The sequence below is a fragment of the Typopeltis vanoorti genome, chromosome 18 (genome assembly GCF_054136105.1).
Source record: "Typopeltis vanoorti isolate ZY-2024b chromosome 18, IOZ_Tvanoo_1.0, whole genome shotgun sequence".
In the NCBI taxonomy this organism is placed as follows: Eukaryota; Metazoa; Arthropoda; class Arachnida; order Uropygi; family Thelyphonidae; genus Typopeltis; species Typopeltis vanoorti.
The window spans coordinates 5639831-5653578 of NC_143566.1; the positions used below are offsets into that span (position 1 = coordinate 5639831).

Genomic DNA, 13748 nt, shown 5'->3' on the forward strand with positions numbered 1-13748 from the left:
CCATCCCTAGTACAAAAACACGCTAGAATCAGACTATATAATGCCTTGTCAAAACCAACTCTACTATACGGAAGCAAAACATGGACCATGAAAAGGAAAGATGAAAAATGAATTCAAACAGCAAAAATGAAGTTCCTCAGAAAAACAGCTGGATATACCAAGTGGGACAACAAAACAAATGAAGAAATCTTACAATCCCTGAAAACAAAACCAATTAATTACTACATAGACAGTATAAACAAAAATGGCTAGAACATTTAAATCAAATGGACAACAGCAGACTACCAAAAATAATATACAGATACAAAATAAGTGGAAAGAGAAGAATTGGAAGACCAAGAAAGAGATAGCATGAGACCGGAATAGGCCACTTATCCTAAACTCCATGTTAGAAAGAAGAAGACAAAAATTGTCAAACTGTTCCAGTTTTTAGTTCAAGTATATTCTGGGCTACAAAGGGACAACATATCAACATTTTATCTCACAATAACTCTCTGACTTAGTGGAACATGTGCAAATTTTGGAATTTGTAAAAAAAAGAAGAAGTTGAAATTTGTAAAAAGCACAAGATGCCTGTGTGGTTCAGATTTAGTTCCAACTGGATCACTTTTATTACAAAATTTTAGTAAAGAAATTTCAAAATGATATTAATAATTCTGCACTGGCTCGATGATATAGTTAAGATCTATATTAAAATTTGTCAGTATTGATTTCAATCTGATCATTGTTGTTATGAAAAAATTAGGTAGAATGAAATTTGCTGTCTAGAGATAAATCAGTATCTCCACAATGAAACAGCAGGTACACTTACAGAATAATGTTGTAAAAAACAAAATAATTATAACATCTCAATTACCACCTACATATGTTGTCCACATCATCGGGTGACACTGAGTATTCTTAATGAAAACTTTAAAACAATATTTTTCAAGAAAATCAATCTTTTGATGAATTATTAAAGAATTCATCAAAAAATTATCGGTAATTTGTTCTTTTGATCGACTGCATTTGTGACAAATCATCATGTCATGCGATGAACTGTCGTTCAACGAATTGTTTATTCGATAAATTGCCTTTTCGGTGAATTGTCATTCATTAAATGGTCATTAAATTAATTGTTTATTTGATAAATTGCTTTTTCAATGAATTGCTGTTTGATAAACTGACATTTGGTAAACTGTCTTTCGATGAATTTTCATGGAACCCTATCTCACACCAGACAGCCTCAAATCAACCATTTCCCTCAGATCTCCAATCTTCCTTAAATTCCATTTTTGTTGGTTAAAGTTCTTCAATTATTACTAGAATTACTACTACTGCCGTATTTCCTCTTTCTTCTCTGAAAATACAATATCCATTATATTCTATCTCTGTAACTCTATTCTTGAGAGATACTTGTGCCATTAAATTAAGAAATATAAACACGTTAACACAAGAATATTTTAATTTCAGACTGAAATATTTGGCAAAATTAAAAGACTATCTTCAGTGGCTTGATAGGAACAGTTTTCACAAGGTGGAATACAATTGATCATTCAAAAGTAGAATGAGCCACATGATGTTACATTGCTAAGCACTAAAGAGAGGTAAATTTCATCAGTGATGAACAAATTATAGGTATTAATTCACAATTTCATATAATAATCTTAATTTATAAATTCAATTAATGATAACATTAGACTAATGTAGGAATTAGATTTCAATTTAAAAAATTAAAAAAAAACCTAGCATGTTATCCAGATTAAACTTTCACATATTTTTGACAAGGTTAGGCAATCATTTCGATTCAGGTTAGGGCATTGAAGTAAGGCCTCAGCACTCTCTTTGAATAGGTGTTCGAATTTATAGCGACATCTGTATAAAAGGTGAGTCCTGGACCAGAGAATGTTGTGGCTTGTCTCTATCCTGTGCTGCGCCAATCCAGACTTATCGGATTTGTTGTGAAGAATATACGATTGATGTTCTTGTATTCTTTTTTCTATACAGCTTCCGGTTTGTCCAAAGTACGAACAATTGCAGTTACAAGGAACTTGATATATACACCATTTTCCAAGATGAGAAATATGTTAATAGGGTTATAAGGTGAAGTGCTCTAGCCAACTTTTATTTGGAACATCTAGAAGACATCCTTTTTTCATCTATATATACCCTCAACCATCCTTTTGGGTTAGATATATAGACGACATTTTTTAGGTGTGGCCACACAGCAGATTCCTTACCTTCCTTTTTAGCCAAAATCAATTCTCTACACCTTCGTATTAAGTTTACCATGGAGATTGAAAAAGACAACTAGTTATCCCTTTTAGACACCCTTCTTATCCGCTCACCTTCAGGTATTCTGATGACAACAACAGTTTACAGAAAACCCACTTTTACTGGACTTACATTCTCAGACAATCTGCCCATATCAAATCATCCTTATCAAAAAACAGGAATTATAAAATGTTTAATTCGATGAGCTAGAATTAATTGCTCAACTCCCCACGAATTACAGAAAGAACTTTCAACTATCAAACATTACATGAAATTAAATGGCTTCTCCGAAAAGACTACACAACATCTGTCCGATTCCTACAATCCTATCTAGAACAACAAATAATCAATATGTCGAGTTCCAATTCCATATATTTCCAGAATCTCAGAACCAATTTCAAGAATTCTGAAGAAATATGATTTAACAGCCATTTATATCCATATTTTGTTAATAGGGATGATTTTTGATAATAGGTGTATATGAAGTTCCTTGTAACTGCAATCTGTCGTACTTTGAACAAACTGGATGCTCTATAGATAAAAGAATACAAGAATATCGATCATATATTCTTCACAAAAAATCCGATAAGTGTCTGGATTGGCATAGCATGGGATAAAGACAAGCCAAACCATTCTCTGGTCCAGGACTCGCCTTCTACACAGATGTCGCTATAAATTCGAGTGCCTATTCAAAGAGAGTGCTCAGGCCTTACTTCAATAACCCTAACTTGAATCAAAATGATTTCCTATTCTTGTCAAAAAAATGGGAAAGTTTAATCCGGTAACACACTGGTTTTTTTTTTTTTTTTTTTTTTTTTTTTAAATTGAAACCTTCTAATTCCTACATTAGTCTAATGTTATCTTTAATTGAATTTAAAAATTAAGATTATTATATGAAATTGTGAATTAATATCTATAATTTGTTCATCACTCTGATGAAATTTACCTCTCTTTAGTGCTTAGCAATGTAACATCACGCAGCTCGTTCTACTTTTGAACGATCAATTGTTTGTATTCCACCTTATAAAAACTGTTCCTTTCAAGCCACTGAGGATAGTCTGTTAATTTCAGACTGAAATATTTGGCAAATATTGAAATATTCTTGGGTTAACATGTTTATATTTCTGATCCCTGTAACTACATCATTCTCTGATAACCAGGCTAATACCAATAATTTTTGTCCAAGTTGAGCTGACCAACACTAAAAACTACTGTGCTTTATTTCAATACTTCAGGCATTCATGTACATACATGTCAACATCCCCTTGGGCTCACATTACCCTTACATAATGTCATTATGTGCCCATTCAGATTTAAAACTTGGGAAACTGTATCCAGCTCTTCACATTCATTCATGCACTCATACTTATCTCAGCAGTGACTATTTCCCGATAGTCATTCCTGCACTCACGCTCATTTCTCCCAGTGGTAGTAAGGCACATATTTGATTTGCCCCCTCCGCTAAAATCTCTAGTTTCCCTGGTTTTGCACTTCCAAACTCTCACTGAACAAGACTTTCTCCAATAATAAATTTAGTTTAATACTTTATCCAAGTGTGTGCAAACAAAGTTTGCGCCCAAAAGTATCTTCAGGACTGGGGTAAAGTGGTACAACACCGGGCAACTTCTTGCAAAGATGGAGCAAGCTACCAACACTCCTATCTCAGTATCTCCTATAATGCAAAACACATCTCCTTGTGGATATGTATAATGTTATGCATTAAGGGAAGGGCCACTACCCAGACTAGTTTCGACCTTTATTGAGGTCTCTTCAGTGGGAACCAGGCCCAAGTGGAGATACAGGCAGAAGCATTAGCAAGGTCATCTCCTCCTATAGGAGCTGCCAAACGGTGTGCCTGTATCTCCACTTGGGCCTGGCTCCCACTGAAGAGACCTCAATAAAGGTCGAAACTAGTCTGGATAGTGGCCATTCCCTTAATGCATAACATTATACATATCCGCAAGAGATGTGTTTTGCATTATGGGATATACTGAGCTTGCTCCATCTTTGCAAGGAGTTGCCTGGTGTTGTACCACTTTACCCCAGTCCTGAAGATACTTTCAGGTGCAAACTTTATTTGCACACACTTGGATAAAGGATTAAACTAAATTTATTATAGTCTGTGAAAAATAAACTTTTAAAGACTTTCTCCAAGAATCTAACTCAAAAACTATTCAAGTGCAGCCCATCAGGCATATACTGATCCTATTGTCCATCAAATTCACTTCATACATCTATAAACTGCACATCATTCCTTCTACACATTCTTCTCAATGACTGATTGGTGATCATTGCCCTTCTCAATTCCGTCCTATCATACCAAGGCAGCAGACTCACAACCTTACTTTCTTACACAACATTTTTTGCTTCTTCCAACAACTCTTTCATATCCTCTCTCTCTCACTGCACATTTTGCATCTTTTCAATCACTGCAAACTTACAGCTTCACTAACATCCTGATCCTTTATCTTCAATCTGGAAAACATGCTTTCATCACTTTCTCATTAAGTATACGTATATCTCTTATCATGAAATCCCCATGCAATACTTTCTCTTTTCTTCTAGTTTCTCACACTTGTATACTTTTCTCATTCACTTGGTCTTTCTTTCTCCCTCCTGCTGTGTCACATGCCAACTGTTTCTCCAGTCGCTCGAGCTCACGTTTTGTCCTGCGGAGTCCATGAAAGCATGCAATTTCTTTCTGCACTAGCATCTCATTTTCCACATTATTACTTTGATCCACTTCCTTCAACCTCTCATTCATATTTCAGGCACTACCATTCACTGCTTCTGCTACAAGTTCCATAACACTTAGTATAGGATTTCGATCCCATACCAAAAAAAAAAACCATTGACTCTCTCAGCAATGAATACATTAAACACACATAATATAGGACGCATTTGAAATCATATCATATAATAATAGTCATGACTAAACAACACACAATCAAAAATAAAGAAAATAACACCAATTTTATTTAACAATAGTGTTAATATTTACTAAAAAAATAAGGACTCATCTAAGAAATGCATTGAACAACTGTCAGCTGCTACTAAGGATAATGATAGCACCCATCAGATTTAAGATGATCAGTGCTGCATTCCCAAGGATCAGTCCTTGGACCACAGTTGTTCAATGCATACATTAAGGATATTGGAAACAACCTGACAGGAGATGTTCAGTTGTTTGCTGATGATGCAAAGATAGGCAGGGAGCAATCAGGGATGCTACTAATCTATAACACTTACAGAATGATTTGAATAAGCTGCACACTGGGCAAATGATAACAGCTGTCAATACAATGCTAGTAAGTGTAACGTTATGCTGTTTGGAATGACAAGATTTCCAATGGCATATTATAAACAACAAATTACAGAACAGATTAGATTAATGGCATATTATGTTGGTGGGATTATGTCACAAACTGATGAGGCTAGGAATCTTGGGGTTATGGTGGACAGGAAACTGAAGTTCAAAGATCATGTTATAAACACAACTGAGAAGAAATGTTTCAGCATTTGCAATGCTGAAACAAAAACTGACACATAAGGATAATGAAGTCATTTTGACTCTTTACAAGGTCGCCTTCATTTGGAGGAGATAAAGAAGCTGTGGAAGGAGTGTGAAGAGAGTAGCAAAGACGATGCTGGGATTATGGAATGTACACCCTCTGTCCAAAAAGAAATCAAACTTTTCAAAAATAGAAGAAACTAGTGGTGCCACCTGTTGTATCTTTTTGTTGTCAAAAGCAGCAACCTTCATTAGTGTTGTGTCAACTGTTTATGACATTTGTTTCATTAGAAGCTAAGTTATAGTGCTAAGAGTGACAGTGTGTTTTGATGAATGGTCGCTCGTCACGATATTCATGCCGTACACGACGAATTCTTGCTATCAATTGCTTCAAAACTTTGAGATAAAACTCACCATTGACTGTTTGGCCAGGCAGAATGAATGCTTTGTGGATAATGCACTTGGAATCATAGAAACAAATCAGCATTGTTTTTACTTCTGATTTCTCCAAGCAACTTTTTTTTTGGATGCCCCTCTTCTGGTGGTCTCCACTCAGCACTCTGGTGCTTTGTTTTGGGCTCATACTCAAAACACCACGTTTCATCACCAGTAACGATCATTTCAAGGAAGTTTGAGTCCTTATGAGCGGTTTTAATGAGGTCCTTGCAGTGTTCAATTCGATACTTTTTTGGTCATTGGTCAACTTATGGGAAATAAATCGTGAATTCAATTTATGAAGGCCCAAACTCTTGGTCAGAATGTTGTACACAGTTGATTTTGGAATCCTCAATTCATCTTCAATCAATATTATGGATGATTTGGGGTATTCTTTGATGAAATCATGCACTTTTTGGAAGTTAACTTCACAAGTCCAGTTTTTGGATGGCCCAGCTTTTCTTCGTCCTCAAGCATCTCATGACCACTTTGAAATCACTTAAACCACTCGTAAACTTGAGTACAGGATAAGCATTCATGACCGTATGCTTTTTGAAGCAACTGATGCATTTCAGTAAAACTTTTACCAAGTTTAACACAAAAGTCAATCACAGCTCTCTGTTTGAAACTCATTTTCTGACCATGCTTCAAAACAAAAGGAAGACCAAACAGAGAATGGGGTGATGACATTATCAAATGGTGCGGAAACTCTATACACAAACTGAGTCATCTTGCACAAAATAGAATGCAATGGAAGAATCATATCAAGATGGCATCAGACACCTACGGGCATTGCACCCATGATTGTTGATAATAATAGTCTTTATTGCCAATTTTCATGCCAAATTTATTACAGCTGTTATTCAATTTATATCAAGACTCCTGGAGACTTGCACTAGATATCAGAAGAACAACATCATCTGTATATAAAGCAAAAAGTTAAGTTTAACATCTCCAGTTCTAATATAAGTCCTAATGCCACTTTCTTTCACAATGCAATCCATCATAAATGATGACTAAGAGTGGAGATAATGTGCATCCTTGTCTTACTCCTGATTTTACACCTGATTTTACTTCCTTCATTTCCTTCTATTCTAACTACTGACACTTATAACTTAAATACAGACAGTGTATTCCTCTGTATAATGTTCCATCTACCTCATATAATTATAGTGTTTTAAAAAGATTTCCTCTGGGCACCTTGTCATATGCCTTTTCCAGATCTACAAACTACAAAACATAAGTACCGATCCTCATCATTTTCCCATGATTTCTCAGCTATATGTTGCAAAGTAAATTGAAAATTAAATCTTTAACAACCTCTGTTTGGCCTGAACCTAGCTTGTTCTTCTTCCACAATTTTTCTCAACCTATTTTCTTAATTAGAAATTATTCAAAAAGATAATTTAAAGGGGTTCACACACACACGCACACAAGAGAGAGAGAGAAATATCTAAACATGATTCAATGAATATTTCTTACCTGAAAAGCTTCATACTCCTGGAGTAAGCTATTGTACTTAGATTCGGTTGCATGCTGTAAGAAATAATATTCTAATTTGCATTAATTCCATTTGTACAAAATTTTAACAGACAATTCTGATTATGAGTATTATTATTACTATCATTATTATTATTACCTCTGTAGAATCAGATTAATCATGATAGGTCTCACTTAACAAGCAACACATCTATCATGTTAAAAGACCACTTCAGACTGCTGTTGAGTATTACCCCAGATCTCTAATTTCATCCACTTCCATAAGCACAGTTTTATCAATACAGTACACAGCTTTACATCGCTTTACTCTCCAAGTTCAGCACCCTGCAACTATTAACATTAAAATTTTAATCCCACTCATCCATCCAAGTTCATCCAAATCTTCTTGAAGGAAATCGACCTCAACATCAATCCTTATAACTCACGTCAACTTTGAATCATCAGCAAACAAATGAAAATCCTAGTTTGCAATTACATGAAATATTAACAAATAAGTTAAACAGTAAAGGTCCAAGAACAGAACCCTGTGGCATACTAGTGGTTACTTTCTTTTTTCTAAGTCACTGCCCCATTATATATATATATATATATATAGTTTGCTAGTAACATTCAGAAAGTCAATTTCCAATCCATCTTACCAATCTCTTATCCTTTCACAGCTATTAACACTTGTTGGATTCTGATTATGTAGAGATTAGAGTAATTATTATTTGCTTCAGAATCCAACATGATCTTCCATCACAAAGGCTAGACTTGTAAATATTATTTAATGTATATAACTTATTTTAAAACTTAATATTCATATAACTACCTTAATATTTAATTGTTTAATCAAAGGAATGTGTTAATGATAATAAGATTCTGTATTAAATATTATTAAGCTATTTTATTTATTGTTATGTCAATATTGTAAGAACTTATATTTGTAATTTAGCTACGCATTTATTGAAAAGCAAATATTCTAATTATTCCTGTTTTGTGAAAGCTTAATGTTATGTAATAACTCAATGTAGTTGTATAGCCTAATGTAACATTCGCGAGAATGTTTACGTTTATCGGTTGTCATAGAGACGCGTGAAATAAACTAGCGCGAGTGGAACGGAGCGTGGACAGAATTAAGAGGAAAAAAATATATACGAAGTGAGAGAGTCGGAACGGAAATTTTGGAAGTAAAAGGTAGCAAGGAGATAAACTAGAGAAGTAGAAGTAAATCAAAGGTTCTTAAGGGTAGGAGTTGAGTGGATATTTTTTTATAAGTGAGCAAGGACGAAACGAGCTTTATAGTTAGCTGAAAGTATAATCAGCAGTAATAATAAAAAGGAAATTAATACTACAATTGGATAAAATAAAAAGCTGGATGTTTAAGGAAGAATTCTGAATGAACCCGGCTATTCTAGAATTGTGGCTTATTTCCGATTTGCCCTAAAAAGAACCTCACGGTGTTTAATTAATTTATGAGTAACGATGATAGTAACGACGATAGTTGAAGTACCCTGTAATTGATGTCTAGAATTCTGAAGTGCGTTTGATAGTGCTTTAAGTATAACCGTGGATAAGTCTTGTAGATGTGATTTTATTAAGTAAGATAAATAAGTTCCAAAGGTTTGCTCACAACATAATTGATGTACTAGGAACTATCTCTGGTAAGGTCTATCATAGTGTATTATTTCAATGCTTGAAGAATTGTGTGTTAATTATGCTATGCTTAACGCCACTTTAACTGTGGAAACTCTTCGTGAATGAGAGTTGGAGATAAGAATTGTTCGAAAGATATTCTCAGCTATTAGTGCTTGTGATATTTTGAACTTATAGCATGACTGAGAATTGTGTGAAAACTGACTAGATTGGATGTTCCATTATATTAACTTAAGTGTAGAAACTTTGTAACCCAGAAGCTGAGAATGTGCATGTGACGACTTAGAAGATTGTGCTAATGTGATTAACTTGACTTAATGTTTGACTGTTTCTACTATAAAAATTAGAAGTAATATTTATGTATGTGTTATGTAACCTATATTAAATGTTTCATTTGTTAATCTATCTATTGTATTTGCCTGAATTTCTTTTTACTGCACTGTTCACAAAAATTCGAATCTAGCGGGAATCCCAGAAAGAAAATAAATACTTCGGCCAAATTGAATGAAAAGACTGCTAACTAACTTTGAATTGATCCTACTATTTCATATAGACTTATCTAAGGATAGAGTGGCGCAGTATAATAGAAATTTCTCTACCCTTGGATTGGTGATCAATTTACAATTAGTTGTTCTTAAGGCTAGGAGTTAAGTGGATAATTTTTATAAGTGAGCAAGGACGAAAACGAATTTTCTAGTTAGCTGAAAGTGAAATCAGCAGTAATAATAGAAGGAAATTAATGCTACAATCGGATAAAATAAAAAGCTGGTCGTTTAAGGAAAAATTCTGAATAAACCCAGCTGGTCTATAATTGCGGCTTATTTCCGATTTGCCTTAAAAGGAACCTCACAGTGTTTTAATTAGTTTATGAGTGGTAACAAGGATAGTTGAAGTACCCTGTAATTGATGTCCAGAATTCTGAAGTGCGATTGATAGTGCTTTAAGTATAACTGTGGATAAGTCTTGTAGATGTGTTTTTTTTTAAGTAAGATAAATAAATTCCAGAAGTTTGCTCACAACATAATAGATGTTCTAGGAATCATTTCTGGTAAGGTCTATCATAGTGAATTATTGACTTTAACTGTGGAAACCCTTCGTGATTGAGAGTTGGAGTAGGAATTGTTTGAAAGATATTTTCAGCTATTAGATCCTGTAATATTTTGAACTTATAGCATGACTGAAAAATGTGTGAAAACTAATTAGATTGGATGTTCTATTATATTCATTTAAGTGTAAAAACTTTATAACCCAGAAGCTAAGAAGGTGTATGTGAAGACTTGGAAGATTGTGCTAATGTAATTGACTTGACTTAATGTTTGACTTATTTCTATTGTTTAAAATTAGAAGTAAAATTTATGTAAGTGTTACATGACCTATATTAAATGCTTTATTTGTTAACCTAACTGTTGTATTTGCCTAAATTTCTTTTTACTGCACCGTTCACAAAAATTCGAATCTAGCGGGAATTCCAGAAAGAAAATAAATACTTCGGCCTGATTGAATGAAAAGACTGCTAACTAACTTTGAATAGATCCTACTATTTCATATAGACTTTCTAAGGATAGACTTAGAAACAAAAACTAACTATTACTGATAAACACATTGATTCTAACTCTCATCATCACCTTTATCAGAAAGATGGTGTGATCAAATCCTTAGTTGACAGAGCTCATAAAATGTGTTCAACAGATTCTTTTCCAAACAAATAACTGTTTATTATTAGAAACTTAATATTCTTTAAGTTCTTTCATTATAATAACTGTTTATTATAATGAAAGAACTAATGAAAAAAAAAAATCAATAATTTTGGCCATTGTCCTAACCCTCCTCATGAAGAAATTTCCAGAATTTCTTCATGAGAAGTAACATATGGAATATGTCATCATCATCATCAAATTCCTGCCATGTACCCTCAAGGGGTGTACAGGATATGATAGTACTACATGAAAAAAATTACATCATTACTAACTTCCTATCTACAATTTTCCTCCAAATCAGTCTGTTACTTGTCAAGACTCCAACATTATCAGATCTATATTTCTATTGTCTAAGGCACTTTGTACCGTATCAATCCACCTATATCTTGGTCTTCCTCTGGGTCGTTTTGCTGCCAACCTGGCAGAGAACACTTGTTTTGCTAATCTTTCTTCTTCCATTCTGTTTAAGTGACCATACCACCTGAGATTAGCTCTGCTAATGCATTCCTGGATGCTGACAATGTCAAGTTCTTTCCTAATATCCTCATTTTTAATATGATATTGCCATTGATGCCATCTGTTCACGACTATAATCTTTCTCAGGACTCTCATATCTGCGGTCTCTAGTCTTTGGTCAAGTGTTTTACTTCTGACCCAGCTTTCAGATCCATAAGTTAAAACTGGTTTGAACACTGTCTTGTATACAGTTAATTTAGTGTTCTCTCTTATTCCATATGAATTCCATTTCCATTTCTTTGCCATTCAGGCTTCTTACGTTGATAGTACTGATCCATAACTCTGGTGATGTTGGGTTGGGGTTTGTTTTCAGATTTGTTCCAGTAGCTGACTTTTCGCTGTTCGCCCTGGTTCCCTGGTGAAAACAACGGGGGCCTTGTTTAACCAGGCGACGCCAGGTTAAACAAGGCCCCGGCCAGCATGAAATTTTGTCATGTTGTACCATCATTTCTTATATTTGGTTTAACCAATAAGAATACAATTTGGTCGGCTAAATCCCAAATTGCCAGCCCATCCTCGTTCATTCAGTATCCAAGTAGATACCTAACAGGGTGCACCACGAGAAGGTGAGGATTGGACATTAGGTCAGAAGCCCTGGTCAGTTCTCCGCATTCCTTTAAAGGCTATGTGGAGGTCTCCTCTCAGTTATACAGCTTTGACCCTTAAGCACCCCTTAAATGACCCTTAAATGTGAAAGAGTAAATTTTACTCTTTCACATTTCTTTCAACAGACCTTTAATATCCTTTCTCAAACTACAGTATGGTGCAAAAATATAATGACTGAATAACTACAATGATATATATTATGGAATAAAGAGGTCTGAAGTAAACAAGTTTATTAACAAAGAAATACTGTATATGTTTACACATGATGATATGTACATCCACAACCAGACCCGGCTGGTGGCGTGTGCGAAGTGTGCAATATACATAGGCACCGCAGAAGAAAAGACACCTAAAAGATGTCAAAAAATATGAGATAAGAGTTTAAACGAACATTGAATGGTACAGAATGGTACATATAATTATGAATGTACGTCGTCTTCGGATCGGGCCCCTTCAGATCTTCCCGGAAAAGAAGAAATAAATTCTGAAATTGTATCCTGGACCCGATTATATCACTGTAATTTTTTATTAAAATTTATGAAAATATACCTAAAATAGTTCTTCTTTATTTTTTGATGTATCATAAATACATCAGTTAATCATAAGTTGATTTAACTTATGATTAACTGTTGAGTTCCGTGAAAGGGCCGTCCGAATTTTAATCAGATCAGATGCATGTGGTCCGGCCCTAAAAGTCGGCTTACTACTGATAACTCATTCTTCTCGACATTCGAGCCTGTTATATTAGCGGGCTGTTAGGGCAGCTTCAACGACACAAAATAATCGGCAAACTCTCGAGTCCAATGCGAAACATTCTTGTAAAATTCTTTATCTATTTTCGTTGAATCTTCCTGAGAGAATTAAGTAGGTTAGTATTCCGTAACATTTCCAACAAGTTATATTAAACAATTGTTGGTATAAAAGAAATATTGTTTTGTATAAAAGACATAAAGGTAGGATATTTCACTTGCTTTAGAAGAAATGTACCTATGTAACTAGGTTAAAAAAGATTTGTAGAAATATGGGGTGAAGTGGAATTCCTGGGTTTTTTGAAATTTTCAAATATGAGTTAAAGGTTGAAAACATCAACCCTTAGGGTTGATGTTTTCATTAGAAGAATTTAAAAATTTAAAAAATTATGAATTAACAGAAAATATAGGATAAATATTTGTGAGAACCTCCTAGAACTTTGCCAAAGCAATATTTCAAGGGACTTATCTTCCTTACAGAACCTCAAAAATAGTGCTTGGATAAAGCTCTGGGAGGTTTTCACATTGTTCAATAATTAATAAACAATAAAGATTTTAATAAAACACCAATATAACATCAAATACCAATCAATATTCGTTCAGCGCTCTCTAGAGGTTACAGGGTCCCCCGAGGGGGGAGGGACCCTGTAACCTCTAGAGAGTGCGTCCCCTGGGTGGCGGATAGGGGAGCCCACCATGCGTGCATGCGTATATGGTGGGATGGTCCGAATATACTGAATAAGGACTCGTGGACCAACAGGGCCATACGGGGCAATCATCTTGATTGTAAGGGAAGCGGCACTCCCATGGACCCCTAGCTGGATCTATCTCCTCTCCTTCTACTAC

At 34.6% G+C, this 13748-nt stretch overlaps 1 protein-coding gene across 2 annotated transcripts in view; it reads right to left on the reverse strand.

Moving 5' to 3' along the window:
• Nucleotides 1-13748, reverse strand: part of LOC150096468 (uncharacterized) — a 470709-nt gene that overhangs the window by 295200 nt on the left and 161761 nt on the right. For both annotated transcript variants that reach the window (XM_090407965.1, XM_090407964.1), the window contains exon 5: nucleotides 7682-7735. In XM_090407965.1, coding sequence (XP_090264091.1) covers nucleotides 7682-7735 — 54 coding nt within the window. The remainder of the gene's footprint in view (nucleotides 1-7681; nucleotides 7736-13748) is intronic.